Source organism: Pezoporus flaviventris, unplaced genomic scaffold (genome assembly GCF_033815535.1).
Source record: "Pezoporus flaviventris isolate CSIRO_AGI_PZ_B2104156 unplaced genomic scaffold, CSIRO_AGI_Pfla_v1 ptg000029l, whole genome shotgun sequence".
In the NCBI taxonomy this organism is placed as follows: Eukaryota; Metazoa; Chordata; class Aves; order Psittaciformes; family Psittacidae; genus Pezoporus; species Pezoporus flaviventris.
In genome coordinates this window covers 9,569,102-9,587,437 of record NW_026892577.1, presented here as the reverse complement: position 1 = coordinate 9,587,437, position 18,336 = coordinate 9,569,102, and the positions used below count along the sequence as shown (strand labels likewise).

General features: G+C 46.9%; 1 protein-coding gene across 3 annotated transcripts in view; it reads right to left on the bottom strand.

Moving 5' to 3' along the window:
• SH3PXD2A (SH3 and PX domains 2A) overlaps positions 1-18,336 on the bottom strand; it is a 254,832-nt gene that overhangs the window by 174,876 nt on the left and 61,620 nt on the right. For all 3 annotated transcript variants that reach the window (XM_061458831.1, XM_061458833.1, XM_061458832.1), the window contains exon 3: positions 4,209-4,284. In XM_061458831.1, coding sequence (XP_061314815.1) covers positions 4,209-4,284 — 76 coding nt within the window. The remainder of the gene's footprint in view (positions 1-4,208; positions 4,285-18,336) is intronic.

Sequence of the window (18,336 nt, the reverse complement as noted above, 5' to 3'; positions counted from 1 at the left end):
GCGCCTCTCTGGCAGGTGCTGGAGGCAGGGCCTGGAGCCAAGCTGGTCTGTTGCTTCTGCAGTTGCCTAACCAAGCCAGTAGGGCAGCCTGCACCTACCCCCCAGTCCCCCTGGGATAGGATTCAGCTTCCCTAGGGTAAGGAAAATCAGGCAAACAAAGCAGTCTCCTCAAGCGGGATGTCTCCCTCTCCAGGCAGCAGGGAAGCTGCAGAGCACGGACCCTGCGAGAATTTTCCCCTTCCAGAACTATGCAAAAACCTCCTGGTTTTTTCAACAGGGCTCAAAATTGTTTGAAGTCCAGGCAGGGACCAAGCTGGAATCTGGGTAGAAAGTGCAGGGGGCTGTCATCATCAGTGCCCAGCCCCCTGTGCCATGGAAAGCCCAAGACCCTCTCCATAGCAGGGATCTGCAGCCCAGTAGCCAGCACAATGGGAGGATTTCATGCTGTGCAGTGTGTTTTCCCCAAGGCTACACTTTGGAAGACAAGAGGAGCAAGAGGAGCTGACACCCCTCCAACTTCAGCTTTGTCTCCAGATGGCTCTTCCACTTAGTGCCAAAAGAAACGAAAAACAATGCAAGCCCTTGAGTCCTGGGTCAACCACTGCAGAACTGTTAATCCCAGAGCTGCATCGCCCTGTCTCTGCCATTTGTGTTTGCCACCCTGTCCTCCAGAAGCTCAGCAGATCAGTCTTTTCCTTCCAGCGGAAGCTCCTTCATTAATTACCCCAACATTCCTGAAACAGGGAACGCAAATCTATAACCTCTTCTCTCTGTTGATGCAGATATTGAAGTATTTGACGGGGAGGGAGCAAAGCTTCAAATCCACACTCCAAAGGTTGCTCTTCAGGTGTGCAGCAGGAGAGCTCATGGAGAAATCAGTGCATTGCAAATGGGCTCAACCAAAAGCCACACTGGAACAGTTAAACAGCATTTTCACCTGTGTCTTCTTACAGTGACAAGCCACCTTTAGTCTAGAAAGTCGGCTTTGTGGCCAATTTTGTTCTAACTCTTCCACAGTCTCCCTCCATCCTTCAAACCCAAAATTTCATACCACCAACTACAAAAATGCTCTCTGGCCACCCCACAAACATGGTTTCTTATATGGTTTTCCTCTGCCTCACCTTCCCTGATGCAAACTTTTCCAACAGTCAGAAATCAGAAAGAAGAAGGGGAAACTCATGGGGAAAAAAGATAAAATGAGGAAAGAGGAGGAAAAATACCAGGTTTGCCTTCTTGGTATGGTAAAGGAAAAGAAGTTCACAGAAAAATCGAAGGCACAGGATTGACCCTCACAAGGGTAAGCGAAACTACAAAGTTATCCACAGCATATCTTTTACAGGATTATCTGACACTGCTTATTTCCTTGCTCCTCTTCATGGCAATGAAAGCTGTAGAGTCCATACTTTTGTAAGACGGAAGTGGGGAAAAGAAATTGCTAAAGATAAGATAAAGGTATCTAGAGGAAAGAAAAACTGTGCTTTCCTGCTGTTGAACCCAGAATGGTCTCTCCTTGCAGGGCACTGAGCTCTGTTACACTCCTCTTGTTTTTTACAGGTAAAAAGGCTTTCAACACAGTCAAATACTTAGCCCTGAATGACCCAACAGGGAGGCACCTTGCCCAGTAGTTTGCAACCATAAAACCACCTGAAACCAGCAGTGGTGAGTGCAAAGCGGGCTATCATCTGCGCGTAAAGCAAAAAATCACAGCCAATATGTAACAGGTCAGAAAAGCAGCAGCCATCTGCACCTGAGTGGGATGAAACCTGCACCAAGCCACTTTCTAGTACCCAGGGGATTTACAATATGTGCATACAGGGGGAGGAAGAGAGATGTACATTTGGGGGCAGAACAGGCCAGTGGGACACCTTTTGTTTTCCTCATAAATCATGCATGCACCACTACCCCTGCTTTGTACGGAGTAAGCTGAGACATAGCATGGCTGTGGCCAAGCAACAGGATCTGGACAGGTCAGTCTCTTCCTCCAGATGCACAGCTAACTGTGCACGCTTTCATTTCAGGAGAGCACCACAGCATTGCTGACAAGCAAGAGACACGGGCTGGCATCAGTCAGCTTCCTAAACCAGACCCGATGGAGGGAAACTGCCCTAGCCTGAAAGTGGCACAGGCAAACCCCAGGCACTCAGAGCCCAGCATGCAGAGTCACTCCAGCTTGGCTGAATCAGGCCCATAATAAGCAAGCAAAATCATAACATTTTCATAAAAGTAGGATTTAAGTACAAACATCTGCCCTGCTGGTTTTTAATTCTCAGCCTATAGCTAGGCATTCGTTTCAGGGATGCACGGTTCCAGCTGCAGAAATGCCATGCGGATTCTAATTATGGCAGCTAGTTTGTTTAACAGACTTTGACATTGTTTGACATTCAGCTGAGTCACCTTGTTCCCCGGTAAAGCAACATGGGCTTTTCAGTGGTTCACCAAGAGGGAGGCAGAGATTCGATATCAAAAGTAGGACGTATATCACAAAAATTCTAAATTAAATACAGCTGAGGTCTATTCTCTTCTGGCAGCTTCTCTCTTTGGGATACTAAGTCAATCCAAATGTTTTCCAGATATAATTCTTCCCCTCACGGATATGCAGCAGTGCCATCTCCCTCATGTTGTTGGAGGGTGGGAGGGGTAGGAAGTGTTGTAATGGGCATATGGGATGTATCTCATCCTCTGCAAGTATCACCCGCCCATGTATCAGGACATCCATCACTAAGAACTGCACACAGGCTGAGCATCAGTCGCTTGCATTCAGCCAACGTTTTTTCTAGGACAAAGTAAAAGAAATGGGCCATCAATGCTCAATCCAGAAGGAACAACCATCACCTGCAGACAGAGATGTTCCTGCAGCACCTCACCTAAAGCTGTCTGTACCCCTGTATGGTGCTTTTCAAGAATCTCAAAATGGTTTCCAGCAAGAAAGGCAGACCAGCACTATCCATCCTCATCATACAGAGGTATCACAAAGTGACGTGTCTGTGAGCTTGTTGGTGGCACAACTGGAAAGAGAGTTCATGCTTGGACCACTCTCCTCATGCCAGGTTGGAAATGGAGGCCAACACCACCTCTCCCTGTCTGCAGAGAGTCTGGATGCAGCATAGGGCATTGCAGGGAGCAAACCCCAGTCCTGGGGCTGCTTTCCAGAAGGCCCGTGGAAGCTGCTAGGCTGCCCTACTGCAGCTCCAATGCTTGTGTCACGTATCTGTGCTGCTGCTTTCCAAGTCCCTGCTTCCTTGCTAGCCCTAGAACTGTGTTCAATACACATCTGGAGCAGCTGCTCTGCCTGCAAACAGTGTTGGGGACCGCAGCACTCTCCTGGAGAGGACTAAACCTTCCCATCCCAGCTTCTCTTTACAGACATTTGGGGAAGAGCTGGGATCTCCTGTTTATAGTTAAAGACAGAAGGAACCTTTTCAGAGGCTGAAAATACTCCACTTATTCTGGCAGTCAGCACAGCGATCTAAACTTCAAACCAACAGCCAGAACCGTGCAGTCAGACAATAGCAAGCTGGCCCGAGTGTGCGTTTCCAAGAGCATGCTGTGGTCTGGCTCATCTCCCCCATGCCATCCCTGCAGTCACTGCTGGAAGAAGCTGTGTGGAAGTGTGTGCCATTACCCTGAGAAGAGGATATCCATCATGTCCAAGCCCTCTCTGAAAGCTGTCAGAGAGACAGTGGCTCAGGCCAAAGAGATGTTTACTTATCTTTCTGGCCAACACTGCAGAAATCCCTGTTTGCATTTAACCTTCTTACAGTTTCCTTTATAACACAGTGGCAACTCTGATTATTCATTCCTTATTGTACAGTAACAATACCTGCAGAGCCACAGCATTAAGAAACAAAACCAACGGTGTCTCTGGTCTCCAGTGGCCTTGAATTGGCAGCCCAAGCTCAGACTGGGGGGCTGCCAGGCTTTCACCCCACAGGCACAGCCCCCCAGAAGCCATTGAATCCCTTTGTGTGGCAGGGCAGGAACCAACCTGAACCTCAACAGCTGATGCAAGATCCCCTGGGAGCCCTAAACACCATGCCAGTTATTTTAGGAGGAGGTGGAGGTCTGGTATCACAAGGCTGTATATACGAGCTCCCAGGGAAAAGGCATTTGTAAGAGTGGTCACAAAAAGTACTAGAGACTGTGGTTGGGGAACTGAAGTCCCCAACTGCTCTCACCCATCTTATTTAGGGCTTTCCCCACAGCATTACCTGGTAGAAAAGGGATGATCCTTTGCTTGGGATCTTTCTGGCCTCCTTCAATAGGGAACTTGTCCAGAAGCTGCATCTGCAAAGGAAAAAGAGGAAAGGTCTTAGGGGGAAAACATGGCCTGGCTGTGTAGGGACCAGGGGATCTCTTGGTCTGTGTGTGGTTCAAAAGATGATTAGCAAAGCAAAGCAACTGCAGGAAACACTCTGCCTCGTTGCGGGGGAGTCTGTACATTAAAAGGTACGATACACTTCACTCCAAAGAAAGGGAGGGCAAGTTTCTGGCAGCACAGAGGAGCTGGGACAGGGCCCAGGCAGACATCTGAGCCTGGCCTCGCTGCTGTTCTAAAATTAGGCTCCTATTCTTCGTTACAGAACACAACGCCTTGCCTCTAATCCACAGCCTGCCCGCACTGGTGGAGACACAGTTTTCACCTGTCCGTGTGACAGGCCACCCACCTGGCTAAACATGCTGTCCAAGCAGATGGATTAATGTGTGTTTAATAAAACACCTACTCTGCCCTCCTGCTGGCAAGGCACTGCCCGCTGCCCTGGTCCATCAAAGCACTCCTGCTTTCCCAGGGAGAGAGATAGGAGTTTTGGAAGGATCTTCCACTGCAGTCTCTACACGGAGACAGCAGCAGGGAAAGGAAGAAAGGAGGAAGGAGAGCAGAGCATCCCAGAGAATGCCACCAATAGGAATGGTCAGAAAGCAAAACTCAAGGTGGGTGTGCTGCTCATGACAAGCAGCCTCCAAAGCATGGTTATGGACAGAGTTTTGCCCACATCAGCTAAGATCTTACCCCACCAGCTCCTAAGCCCTGTCCACCACAGCCATCTGTTTCTAATACGTCCCTAAGGCTGACTAGGCTCAGGATTCTGTTGTACCACAGAACTGCAATCAGCCTTCAACCTGAGGAACTCAAAGGGGTATTGATGGCTTATGGTCAGCTTGCACAGTGGAGCAGCCTGCTGACCACCAATGACTTTCTATGGAAGCAAGCCTAGGGAAGCAGTATGCTGACCTGATGTTCCTAAATGAGCCCTGTAATTTGTCTATGGGTGATGAGCCCAGAGTGACCAGTGCCACTGAGGCTGAACACCACTGAAAAGCCAAACACAGCCTCAGCCAGGAAGAAAAGAAGCTCTCCATTGGCACCTTCATGGACCTGTCCAAGAGAGACTGTCCTCAGCCTGAAAACTGACAGAGCCTCTCACCCCTCACATTCACCCTCTGCATTCTTTCACTGTTATTCACCCCATGGTGCTACCAAGATAAATACTCAAATCTTCATATTCTATTACATTTTCTCCCATGTTTCAGATGTATGATGCAATGTTCTATGTCCCTGCTAATCCTACACAGCAGCCCCGGCTCCAAATACCTTGCCAGCCCAGTTTCCGATAGTCCAGTAGAGATGTCTGTCAACCCACAGTCCACAGGCCCTCTGTGCAGGATAAGGAAGGAAAGCAAGCAGTCCTGTTACTTGACCTTGCAGACCCCTGTCTCTTCACCTGAACTGGATCTACAGCTCAATACAAACACCTAAAGGGGCAGCTAAAACTGCAGGTGTGGGGGCTCATCAGTGCTACGTGTCCAGCAGTGAGGGTGTGTGAGTTAACAGAGCCTTTGCCAGCTCAATAGATTTTCTTTAAAAAGTATGTTTGTGCTAACATGGGGAAAAAAAACAGTTTTGTTTTGGTTTTTTTTTTTTTACTGTTTTTGTTTTAAGCACACAGGATCCTTCTCTTTCTTCAACCACACCGCAGCATCTCCAGCGTTTTCACCATATGTTACAGCAAACTGAAGATCAAGAGGAAGCTCGGGAGTAGAAGGAACATCTGTGCAGCAGAACAAGTTAAAAGATCCCACTTTTCCCCATCAGGGAGTCAGCCTGGTAAATAAATAGAGCGTAGCTTTGTGGATTGTTACCTAACTCACTTTTCTGCCAACAGAGACATGGGTTTTATTGAAAATGGGAAAATTTGTTTTCTCGGAGGTAGAGCTCCGGGTGCCTGAGGTCAGGCATGTGCAGGAGCGTTGTTCAAAGGGAAAAGAAAAAAAGAGGGGGAAGGAATCCCCACCGATCGACTTGAAGTTTTGCTGTTGCTACACTTTTAGCCAGGAAGCCAATTCTCACTTTACTACACAGTGACTAATTCAAGCTTGGAACCAATACAGTCAAATTCCCATGGTTATTCTTGGAGTTAGATTAGCTTGGCTAATACAAGCCTTTTTAACCACATCAAGAGAGTCACAACGTGTATAACTTAGTGCTATTTATCTAAAGGGTGGATATCAGCAAAATAGATACAATAAACTGCAGCTGGAAGAGTTTGGCTAAGCTTTCCTAGATTACACTTTCCACCCCGGCTCTTGACTCTGGCTGGGAGGGTCTGGATGTCAGGGAGCTGGGGGGGGGGGCAGAGGCACTCACGAGGTCACCAATGCAACTGATGGAGATACAGCCTGTCCCAGTGCCAAGTCCCTGGGAAGCACAGAAGATTTCTCATATTTGATATATAAGACAATATTCCAGTGAGCAACATGCACATGCTTGTGTAAAACTGAAGACAAGGTGTGAAGTTGCTACTTCACTAAAAGGCCATGCAAGGTTGGATACCCATGGAGGAGCGTGACAGTCCTTCTTCAAGCCCCTGACTCCAGAGAATGCTCACTGCTGTCTTGTGGGATAGCCCCTAGACCAACAAGTTGGGCTTGGCATTTCTGCTGCCCCAGCAAGAGACAGGCTGGTTTTGGGCAGCTGTGCTGGACGTTTTGGAGGAAACTACTGGCTCAATTTCAGGCGTGATATGGGAAACCCAACAGATCCTAAAAAGGATCAGAGGAAGGACATAACTGAGGCCCAGCAATTAAACCCCTGCCTCTATTTCTGGCTGTTCTCATTAACACCTAAAAAAGCACTCCCAGCATGACAGTGTCTATATAGATGAGTACTAATGGCAGGGAGAACCTGCAACACAGACTGGAACGTGATGACTGCCCTTCAGCTCCGCAGCACAGGAAACCTCTCATGATGTTAAAGGCAAACAAAGGGCAGCAGAAGCATGGAGCCTTCCTCAGCACTTCCCTGCACCCAGTTCTGCCATTCAAAGCCAGTGCAAGTTAGATCTAAAACTTAGAAAAGCAGGATTCTGTATCCTCTCTTCCATGGAGAAGGATGCAAAGCGGAAAACAAGGAAGAGATGGATGTAGAGGAGGGGAAAAAAACAGGAATAGGTCTGAATGAAACATCTGAGATTTCCCAGAGCTGATGGGGTATCCTAAGCCCCACTCAGCCTAGCTTGGATAAGAGGAGGCACTAACCACGGAGACAAATGGAGCAGCCAGGAATGGAAGGAGATAAGGGCTGAACCACAGAAGCCCCTCCTGGTAGTCACAGCACTTTCCCTACATGGATGATTAACAGCCAAAGAGCAATAAACGGATTTTCAGTTTGCTTAATTAGATGTCTGCAGAGCATCTGAAAGTCAAAACCTCTTTATTCTGTGACAAATGCTTTTCCATTAACAGAAATCATCATTGTTATTATTGCAAATATACATATGATAGATGGAAAAAAAAAATCCTTCACTTAACGCCCCAAGTGATTCTGTTCAGACATGGGCAGTCTCCACAAGCTGTTGCTTACATCTTGAATATGACAATTACGTTAAGGACAAGATGTGCTAATTGAGAGAGTCATCGCATCACCTAGAGTAAAACCATCCCAGCATGAAGGGAAAGAAGGAAAGTCTGGATGCACAGCCCTGGAGGATGGAGCTAGCGCTGTAGGTGGCTTTGGGCAGGCAAGAAATCACAAGTGGGCACTACATTTAGGCAAACCTGGGGAAGCTCATACTCGGTTCATCCGCTTACAAGCACGTGAATCCCACCACAGGAAAGCCTCCAGTTGTATGACCGGTGTGATGAGCAGAAAGAAATCCATTACCCTGTCACTGTGTCACACGGTGGGGGATCTGTTTGGAAACAGGGAGGGTATATGGAAACCAGGAAGTGAGCTTCCCACCCATTTGGGCGGCATGTCTGGAGTCAGGCTGGACAAACACATCCCACCTCCTGCTGCTGCCACAACAGATGCACGTCCACAAATAACTCACTGCAAAAATCACCTCCCAGGCTTTGTCTTTCCAACCTGCTCTGGGTTTGTCAACAGCTTTCCTGCGTAAGTTCTCATGGTGTCCTGCCTTCTGCTCCAAAAAACTTCCTTCTTACTTCTGTGCTGAACTCATTTAGGTCTGCTATAAACCTTGTTGGTCCACATTATGACTTGCTTACAGTGGTCAGCAAATGATCATGCAATTAATCCCATTAAAAATCAAGGGAATTACTTGTGAGTTGCTGCTCATTAAAATAAGAGCAGGCTCAGAGCACTACCCGACTCCACTCCTTCCTAACTGCACATACCCATGAAATCACTTGACTTGCAAGAATGGAATAGGAATTTGGGCTCAGCAATCACAGCTGATGGCTCTGCAGTCACGTCACAAATGTTCTGCTGTGAAGATAAGATTCAGCCCCTCTCTGATTTGCAACGGCATCACCTGATTAACAATCTTAATGAAGAATAAGCACCCCTTGAGAAGCTACAAATAGCATCTCTGAGGATGAGAAGCCAAGCATCTTTCTGACAATTATTTACTTACTACATTTTATTTATTTTCATAAAACATTGTTTTATGTTTTAGATATAAGAATTTACAGCATCTGAGACTAAGGAGACGCTTCTCTTTTGCAAGAGAGGCTTTTACTCTGCTGTAAGCCAACCCGTGCAGGGGACAAGAACATACGACCTGATCCTGTGGCATTTGCCAGCAGGAACTTTGTTTCCAATTTGGTCTCCAGGTTTTGCAAGTCTGTGACTAAACCTAACTCCCTAAAATTAATCCCCTGCAACAGTTACCTAACCTCCACCTATGCCTACCACCACAGACTCTAGCTGGAGCTTCCTGCTGAGCTGTTAGTTCCTCCCCTTCCTTCCTCGCAGCAGCTTTAACTCTCCCCCAGTCAGAAGAGTGAAGTTCTCCACACCTCTTAAAATAAGCAAATTAGGACACCCACATAATCTCTTATCAGTGTGCATATCTGTCTGGTTCCTTTTCAAGTGGATGTAGGTTTGCCATGTGCACAGATAAAAATCAAAGCCCTACAGGAGGTCGGCACTGAAATCATGGGAGATTTATTTTAACATACAAAGACCCTGAGGATGACTTTCATCCAAACCCTTTACTTTGGCAAGCGAAGCAACATCCATTGCTGCAAAGGGACACAAGACTCTGACCTTCTGCAGAGAGAGAGAGAGGAGACCTCACTCCCATTTTGCATTGTCTAATTTGCTTGTCCCCCAGGGAAACAGAGGATGAAAATCAAACCACAACCAAGAGACTGAAAGCAGCAGATTTTGGTCAAGCTGCTTGCAGTAACCCCCTGAACTTGCCGCCTTACTCTCAGTCACCCAAGTGGTCCTAAGGCTACAACATTTCCTAGACTAAATGCCAAGAGGAGTATTAGCTCCCCATTTTCCAAGTGCTTAATAGAAAACTCATTTCTCATTACAGATGAAGCAAGTTGATAATAAAGGTACTTGGACCTGAAAGGTAAAGTACATGAGGACAGTTATGCTTTGGACACATGGTGATCCCAGCTCTGTGATCCCTTCTCATGAGGCTGATCTGAGCTTTGAGTCCCAAGGAGGAGAGGAGCTACAGCTGAGCGATGGGGCAGAGGAGAGGAGGAATCTGTACATACATGGGATTGTATGCATACAGCTCAGAGACCAAAGAAACTGCAAGAAAAGCAAAGGTACTACCAGGGATCTGAAACTAGTGATGATGGAACTCACACTCTCAGCAGGAGGGGTTCAGGGCATCTGCAAATCAGAGCAGGTTGAAAGTCTCTGATGCACGTAACGCAAGCTTAGATGAGAAGGGGAGGTAAGATACCAGAATAGAAGGCTTAATAATTAAAACCCTGAGGAGCAGCAGCAATTTCCTTTCATTTGAAGCTGAATACCAGCTGTGCTGCTCCCTGACATGACTGATGATTACAGCATCATCAGCTATATTTTGAGTTATACATGGTGTGATCTGAAGAAAGTGAAAGGCTGGAACTGGGTTGAATTCTGTCGTCTGATGAAGTTTCCTCATAGAGAAACCTCTCTGGTCCTGTCTCTGCTTTTGCATCTGCAAAATGCAATAAAAATCTCAGGAAGCTGGCATGAGATTTAATGAAAAGCCATCAAATGCTCTGAGCAGGAGTCAGACTGGATTCAGAGGAACAACATTCATCTAAAATCAGCAGGACAAAAAGAAATGGAAGAAGTATTATTGGTGGTTTTCAGAAATGCTTTTCCTCCCATTTGTGGGCTTGTTCATCTGTAACATATTCCAAATCCTGGTTAACCAGAGCATCCAAAGGGGTCTTTCACTTAAGGAAGATGGTTACCCTCCATTTCCAGCAAATGAATCTCATGCTATTAGGTAATATATCAACATTTAAATTTCAACAGGTGAAACCAAGCAAGAAAGTGGAGAACATGACAGCCCACCTCCAGAGATTAACTTCCTATAAACTGGTCTAGAGACCACTTCTTCAGTGGTGTGATTTCAGGGTGGGTTCTCTGCTAAGGTTAAGCAGTGGAGCACCCATGACATAAGGGGAAGGACCTGATTTGCTCCAGCCCAGGACCATACCTGCTGAGATCAATGACAGATGGACATGCACTACAGGGAACAGAACTGCTGTCCTTAGGGCAGATCCCTCTGCAGGACACAGCTCTTGGAGAATTTTCTCTATATGTGGGCTGAACTGAGCTTGGTTTTATTCCTCCTCTGCTTCACCCTCTCACAGGAGCAATGAACCAGCTCACCCTCACAGACGCAATACAGCAGGATGCCTGCCTAGCTCCTACCTCTTCATAACTAGCCAGAACAGAGCTGCTCCTGAGCACAATATCAGTTAGCTGAAGTTCACAAAAGACTTGGAGATCTTCGGGTGAGGGTATGGAACAGACTGAGCACAGCACAGCCCATCTGTTAACTGCTCACATGTATAACTGACACCTTACACAGCAGAAGGAGGTGAAACCCCATCTCTTCCTAAAGCAGTAACAAGGTCCACAATGCAGCAGGGATAAGTATATCAGGCAGCCAGTGACACTGCCTCTCTCGTGGTGTTACACGATGCCACAGCATGCAAGAGAAGTGCATTAATTCAGTCTCTGAGAAGCAGCAGCAACTGGCTTTCCTTTTATTTTGAAAGGGAAAAAAAAGAATGAAAGCAAAACCCACCCAGATAACTGGCTGACATGCCCGACAATTACAGCATTATAGGATATGTTCTGAATTAAATATAGTGCGATCTGTGAGAAAGTCAAACAAAAGCAGGAAAATGCATATAAAGTAAAAGGAACAGACATTTACAGCATGGTGTAATCCCCAAAGGGAAAATGCCTTCCTCAGGTCTGAAAATTTCCACCAGAAATCTTGGAAATCTTACAAACCTCTGAGCATCCAACTAAAACAGCCGGGCGGGGGGGAGCAGAGACTGGGGGTATTTCCCCAACATGATCCATCAAAAGAGGGAATGCAGTTTCCCAGTCGAGACATTTGGTGTTTTTCATACAGAAATGCAGCTTTCTCTAAAGGCTCTGCAGAACGAGCCCAGCATTTGTGGCTAACACAGACTGGCAAAACATTCGGAGGTGCTGCTTTGGGATGACAGAAGCACTTGATGCATCTCAAGAGCTTCTCAGAAAGCCCACACTGTCCTTTCACAGAGCAGCTATTGATGCCTCCTGCCAGAAGCATTTTCTTTCCCAGAGCTAAATTAGACTGGCCTCATCCGACTTAACCACACTGGAAGATGCTTGGACAAAGGCTGCTTCATACTTTTCCATCTATCCATGGTGATTATATGTCCCTTGTTACTCCAGTATCTACAGTGGATTTGTCCTGACAGCATCCCTGGGAAATAAGGCCATACCATAATGCCTGTTTCAGAAAGGCGTAGAGAGATGAATGCTGCAGTTATGTGGCACAGCAGGGTTGCGCAGAGATGTCAGAGCCACGCTGATGCCATGCCCCATCAGGTCAATTAGCTTCTGAGGAAGGCTTATAATTTTGTGATGGGGTGCAAGCATTATGCCTTTTTTCCATAGCTGGCATACCCAGAGCCAGCCCAGATGTCCAAAGAGGCTCACTGTAGGTCCCAGCAAAAGTCCTGGCTGAGAAGGGCTGATGTCAGCAGAAGAGCATCTTTCCTTATATTCTTTTTATCCCTACAAAAATCACAGGCCTTAAAGTATTCTTTCAGACTGCACATAAGCAGCAAGAGACCAACATCCTCTAGTGACAAACACTGCAGTAACAGTGATAATTGCCCTTGGACATTAACAGGATCAGGACCAAGCTCTCCTATAAGGCTGGCCTCCAGGCAGCAACAGAGTTACATCTAAAAGTGCTGCCAGAGCAAAGGTCCCATTTTTAAACATGATAGCAACTCTAAGGGCTTCACTGAAAGGGAGTAAAGCATCAAGGTCGCTTCCATTAATCACCACCTCCCACATCACCTGGGAATTGTAAAAAATACATACTTGCCATCCATTAAATTTCAACCTTTTCAAGCCAGCAATTGAAATACAGTGTAGCCCCATTGATATTTGGTTTTATCAGAGCATTACCCTTACTGAGACACTCCAAAGGCCTGCCTAAATCCTATCAGGAGAGACCATTCATCAGGCAGGAACAGCTTGGCTCAGCACAAGGGCTGGATGAGTTGGTGGGAGATGCAGGGCTTCAAACCCTCCAGTCCTTAGGGAACCGCTGGCAGCAGTAGTGAACACTGCACTGAAGTTGCAAGCAAGGTGCTGGAGCTTGCATCCTAAAAGCAGCACAGAGCCATTAGCAGGGTGCTACTATTAGTTACATACTTGCTCTTAGAAAAACCATGAACCAAATATTAAGATCAGCAGAATTTGCAGGTCTGTTTTTGCTACAGTCTCTTTTGTCCAGTGCTGTCAAGATTATCCAGGGAACAAACTCCTGACCTGCTACACATCACAGATTTAGGCTGGTATCTTGCAAGGGGGAGGCCCAGTTCTATATTTAAGGGTACCCTCATGTGCTAGTGTGACTCCTCTCAAGTCCAGCCATTCCCATAAAGCAATACTGCCAAAGACTGGAGAATTACATCTGTCATGCAATGCCCTCTTTCACCCTTCCTTTACTCCCCTCTCATAAAGTGTAACTGCTGATTCATTGGTGTTTCAGGCAGGGACTATCCGGCCAGCCAGACCCCACTTTTACAACCTGATTTGTCTGAACCAGTGCAAAGTCTGGCACAGGAACGCTCTGAAACCCAATTTATACATTGGATAGTCACTGACCTTGCACGCACAAAATCCATCCTTAGAAACCTCTGCTGCTCACACACTGGTGGCCATGGTTTTAAATAAACCTGCTTAAAAATACACCCTTAGTTAAATTGCTAAAAATAAACCCTTAGTTAAATTGGTAGAGTTTTGTGAGCCTGCAAGACTACTCCCCTGCTTGCACTACTATGAGAGAGATGAGACTTTAGCTCCAAATGTATGAAACTTAATCCCTCTGTTTTCATAATCTACATCTTCTCTACAGCATGTTAGCTCTGCATGATATATTGTTCCTTGGAAACCACAAGTAACTTCAATAATGAAAACAGAAACAATAGCTCCAAACACAATGGCACATCTTACTTCAGAAACTCCATCTGAAATGGTATCTACTCATCTCCGTAGGACACTGCTTGTAGCTCTGGGGTGACGGGGGAGAGCGACCGCCCAGCTCAGTACAATGAGGAAACTGTGCCAAGCACAACATAACCATAGGTTTCAACTCCACACTGGGAGGAGACTCCTTTGTCTTCTTTTCTCCCTCTTTCTCTACCTCCAAACGCTGAGATGTTTTGCCTCCATATCTGGTTCCAAACACATGTCTCCTGTCTTTGGAGGGATTTAGAAAGGACTACAGACAACAAATCCCACTGCCCAAGCAGGCAGACAGAGCTGCATGTGTAACAGATATCTTGCTCTGGGCCTCTAGGGAGGTAAGCAAGCAAGCAGCCAGCAGGAGAAGGGTTTCCAACAGTCCAGAGACAACTGACAGCCTTTATGCTCCCAGCCCTAGTGCAGGTCCTTGGGCTTAGGCTCTGCTCAGCCTCGGGTGCCAACATCTGCCCAGGATGCTCATCTGATACATTAAGATGGCAAAGGTGTTCAGTGCACAGGAAGGACAGCCTCTAAGCCATGGCTGCCTGCTTCAGCTTGCAAAGGAGGGAGGGAAGTTTTTACATGTTATAATATAACAGCAAACTTAGGCTTGCAGTGCCTATTGCAATGACACCTCAAGGACTGGTTTCTCTCTGCAGATTTATTTCTGGGTAGGAGAGACAAAGTCTGTGGGTACCAAAAAAGCTGTCGGTAGCACAACCACACCACACAGGCACCTTAGCTGAACACTCAAACACATGTTAGTGCCTTCCAGTCACTGCCCTGATATGCAGCATGGATGCCCAAAGCCATGCCAGTGCCTTCCAGTCACTGCCCTGATATGCAGCATGGATGCCCAAAGCCATGCCAGTGCCTTCCAGGCACTGCCCTGATACACAGCATGGACACCGTCCTCTCTTTAAAAAAGAAAAGAGGGATTTGGGCAACATCTGAGTCCTTAAAGCTCATGTCCAGAGGAAGGATCCCAGGGATGCGCACAGCTGTCCCAAAGGACCATGCAGATGGACCACACCATGACGCAAGGATGCACTGAAAGGAGAGACAACACGTCCTGAAGGACAAACCCAGCCCAGCCCCCTAAGAAGGGAGGCTGGGACTGAAACCTTGTTTTTGTAAGCACAAGTCTGCCTGAGGAGCTTTGCTAATTTAATTGAGAACGAAAGCAAACCCTGGGAAAGTAGACGGGTTTGGACGGCGGCCACAGTGGCTGTGCATGTGCTGCTCGGAGCAGGGTGGGCACAGTGAGTGTTTATGGGGCCTCCACGTTACGCTCTGCATGCTCGTGCGGTACTCCAGGGGTTTCATTCAGATAATAATCATCCAACCCTGGACACGCTGCTTGTCGACCAGATGGTATTGTGTGTATTATACCAACTAATCACATGCAATGTTTGGCACGGTATTAAAAGCATCGATGGAGGTCTTTGACAAGGGTGGGGGGTTTGGGGTCCTTTTTAATCTCAGTAGCTTTCAAGTGGCGCAGGCACATTGTCAAGAAATACTGTCAAGGCTGTGACTTTTCCAAACTTGTGGATGATAAAACTGCTACAAGTTGTGAGGGACAAACAGCACATGGAGACAGGCGCCTGCATCTGGGAGGAGAGGGACTCCTTCCAGCTCCATCCTCCCATCAGAAGGTTTCCAGCCTGCATCTCTGCCTGGTGGCATTGGCAAGGCGTAACAGTGGGACCGTGGTCAGTGGGACCAGGCACAGGAGATAACAGGTATGCTGCTGCCTGCTGCATGCCAGGGAGCATGGCACTGCCTATAACAACAGAGCTGCTGTGTCTGTGCAGGAGATGCCTCTCGCATCCCCATCAGGACAGTGGCTTCCTGAGCTTTAGGCAACACAGACTGCATACCACCACCCCTTGCTTCATTAGGTAGCTGCCTACATGTCCACTTTACCAGCAAGCATCCATGCCTGTTCTCCTCTGGCAAATGCTCTTTCAATGACACGAGGAGAGGTGTTTCACCAGGGACTGTTTGTACATCACTGGACACATATTCTGTCAGAAAATGAAAACACAGTTTTCTCCAGCCTGCCTGGCCACACATGCAATCCACTGCGGCCAGGTGAAGGATACACACTGATTATATGATGCAGGAGCGCTTGGGTGATGCAAGAAAAGGGAGGGCAAACTGCAAACTGCAGAGAATAGCCAACCCTAATAACTCATCCCATCCAGCAGCTCCTTCTCAAACATTTCTGAGGGGCTTTCTGAGGAGAAGGTGACCTACAAGCTGCTTTTGTGGCCAGGCTGATGTCCGTTCAGGACAAAACCAGCGAGGATGCAGATTTCTATGCCTCTCCATGTCTTGTGACCAGCTCTAGAAGCCGGACGGAGCAGACAGGCAGGACAAACAAGCATGACAGTCATCTTGCATTGACTCTGCTGGACACTGCATAGGCATCAGGGCTATTTCTCACCCTCTTTGTGGGTTGTGCCTTTCTGTTGTCCTCTTCATCACACAAGGCCACAATAAAGAGACATCAGAAGGATGCCTTGAATGTGGAAACATCTTTGCAGATGTGTTGAAAGTCCAAGTCTAACCAATAAGCTGCAGGTACCACGCAGCTCTCTTCTGCCCTAGCCCCTGGCTTGGGCAGGGAATTAATATTTCAGGGACACTTCCCCCAAAACAATTACTTGATGATGCTTTGTCACAGAAAGCATCCAGAAACACAGTAACATGAATCAAATTGATTAAGACCACATCCAGACCCTGTAATTTCCTTGCAAGCAGCGACCAAGCTGTCCGATGGCACTGCAGTTCCTAGACCTGGCTACTAGTTTTATGAGCCCGCATGATCCTGGTGTGCTCCATAGGGATGTGATTAGCCTTTAGCACCTCAGCATTAAGGCTGAAAGGGATCAGGATACAGCTTCTCTGGGGGATTGCCACACCTGCCATCTGCAGAACCTAGCCCTAAAACTGCAATTCTTTCATTTTTCTTTTTTAAGAAAAAGGATCCCAAGAAACAAGTGAAGTAGGGAGGAGGTGGGATGAGGACTGACACATCAGTTCCTTTCTACAAGGACACAAGCAACTTCTAAACTTAAGTTCCACATATGTAGCCTGCTGAGGGTAAGACAAGCTACTTCAGAACACATCTTCCAGTAAGACCCATGACTCACAGAAACACAGCTACTGCTAATGTCTCTCAACAAACAGGGATGGGGAAGGCAGCAACTAGCACACCTGTGACCACCAAGCATGCAAGCACAGAGATCTGCTCAGCCAGAAACCCAGATGCAAAGTTATCTCGCTTAATTAGGGCTTCCTTTGGGGGGAAACTTTGGCTCAAGTAACTGAACAAATAAATTACACTACCAGACACACACGCAAAGGCACAAATAACCCATTTTCCATAGCCAGGTGCAGACAATTGTTTCTAGCCCTTTATCTGGGGCTGGAGCACATCTCTCCATGAGGTCAGATGCAGGAGAACATCATACTAGAGCCAGGAATGGAGGAAAACCTGAGAGCAGCTTAAGGAAAACAGAAACAGAACTCAGGAGAAATTTTCCGTGCTCCAACAGGTGCAGAGATGTGATTACACATGCTTCAGCACTGGCTTTCAACATGGCCTGAGCGTCACACTACAGATCTAATATGGTTAAGGGGGCTTTGAAATCTCACCCCTGCTTTGAACCCTGCAGATTAGTATCAGCATGGAGAAGGATTTGAAGCTGGAGGAAGATGCTCATGTTTCGAAAGCAAGCACCAGCAGGTGAAGGGGCAAGCAGAGGGGCTGCTCTCCATTACAGGTGGTAATGGCAAAAGCAGCCTGGGCAGGCAACCCTCTTGCCTGGATGTAAGACTGAACAGCACTAAACAGTGCAAATACAACAAAAGCTTGGAAACAAAAATAAATTGCCCTTCTTAGCCATACTGAGGTGTGCAACAAGGCAAACCACCAGACAGCTTCACTTGCCTTTCTGTTAAAACCAAGCAGAAGATTATGATTCAAACATCAATGCTTCCAATGACAGATGGGCTGACACTGTAACAGTATCTCATCTACTTAAAAGCATCTCGCAAATGTCAAAGGTGGAAAAAGAACTCTAAACTTTATATCTTGAATCTGAATGTGTCCCCTGAGACATTGCTTCCAGATTCAATCACAGAGGCTATTACAGTGCCACTGACAGCAGTGAGCACACAAGGATTGCATAGGCAAAGAATAACTACAAGTCGGCTTATATTCTTTATTGAAAGGGTGCTTAAACACTCAAACAGGCTTCCTAGAGAGGTGGTCAAGTGTTTAAGAGGCATTTAGACAATGCCATTAATAACACACTTTAATTTTTGGTCAGCTCTGAAGTAGTCAGTCCCCT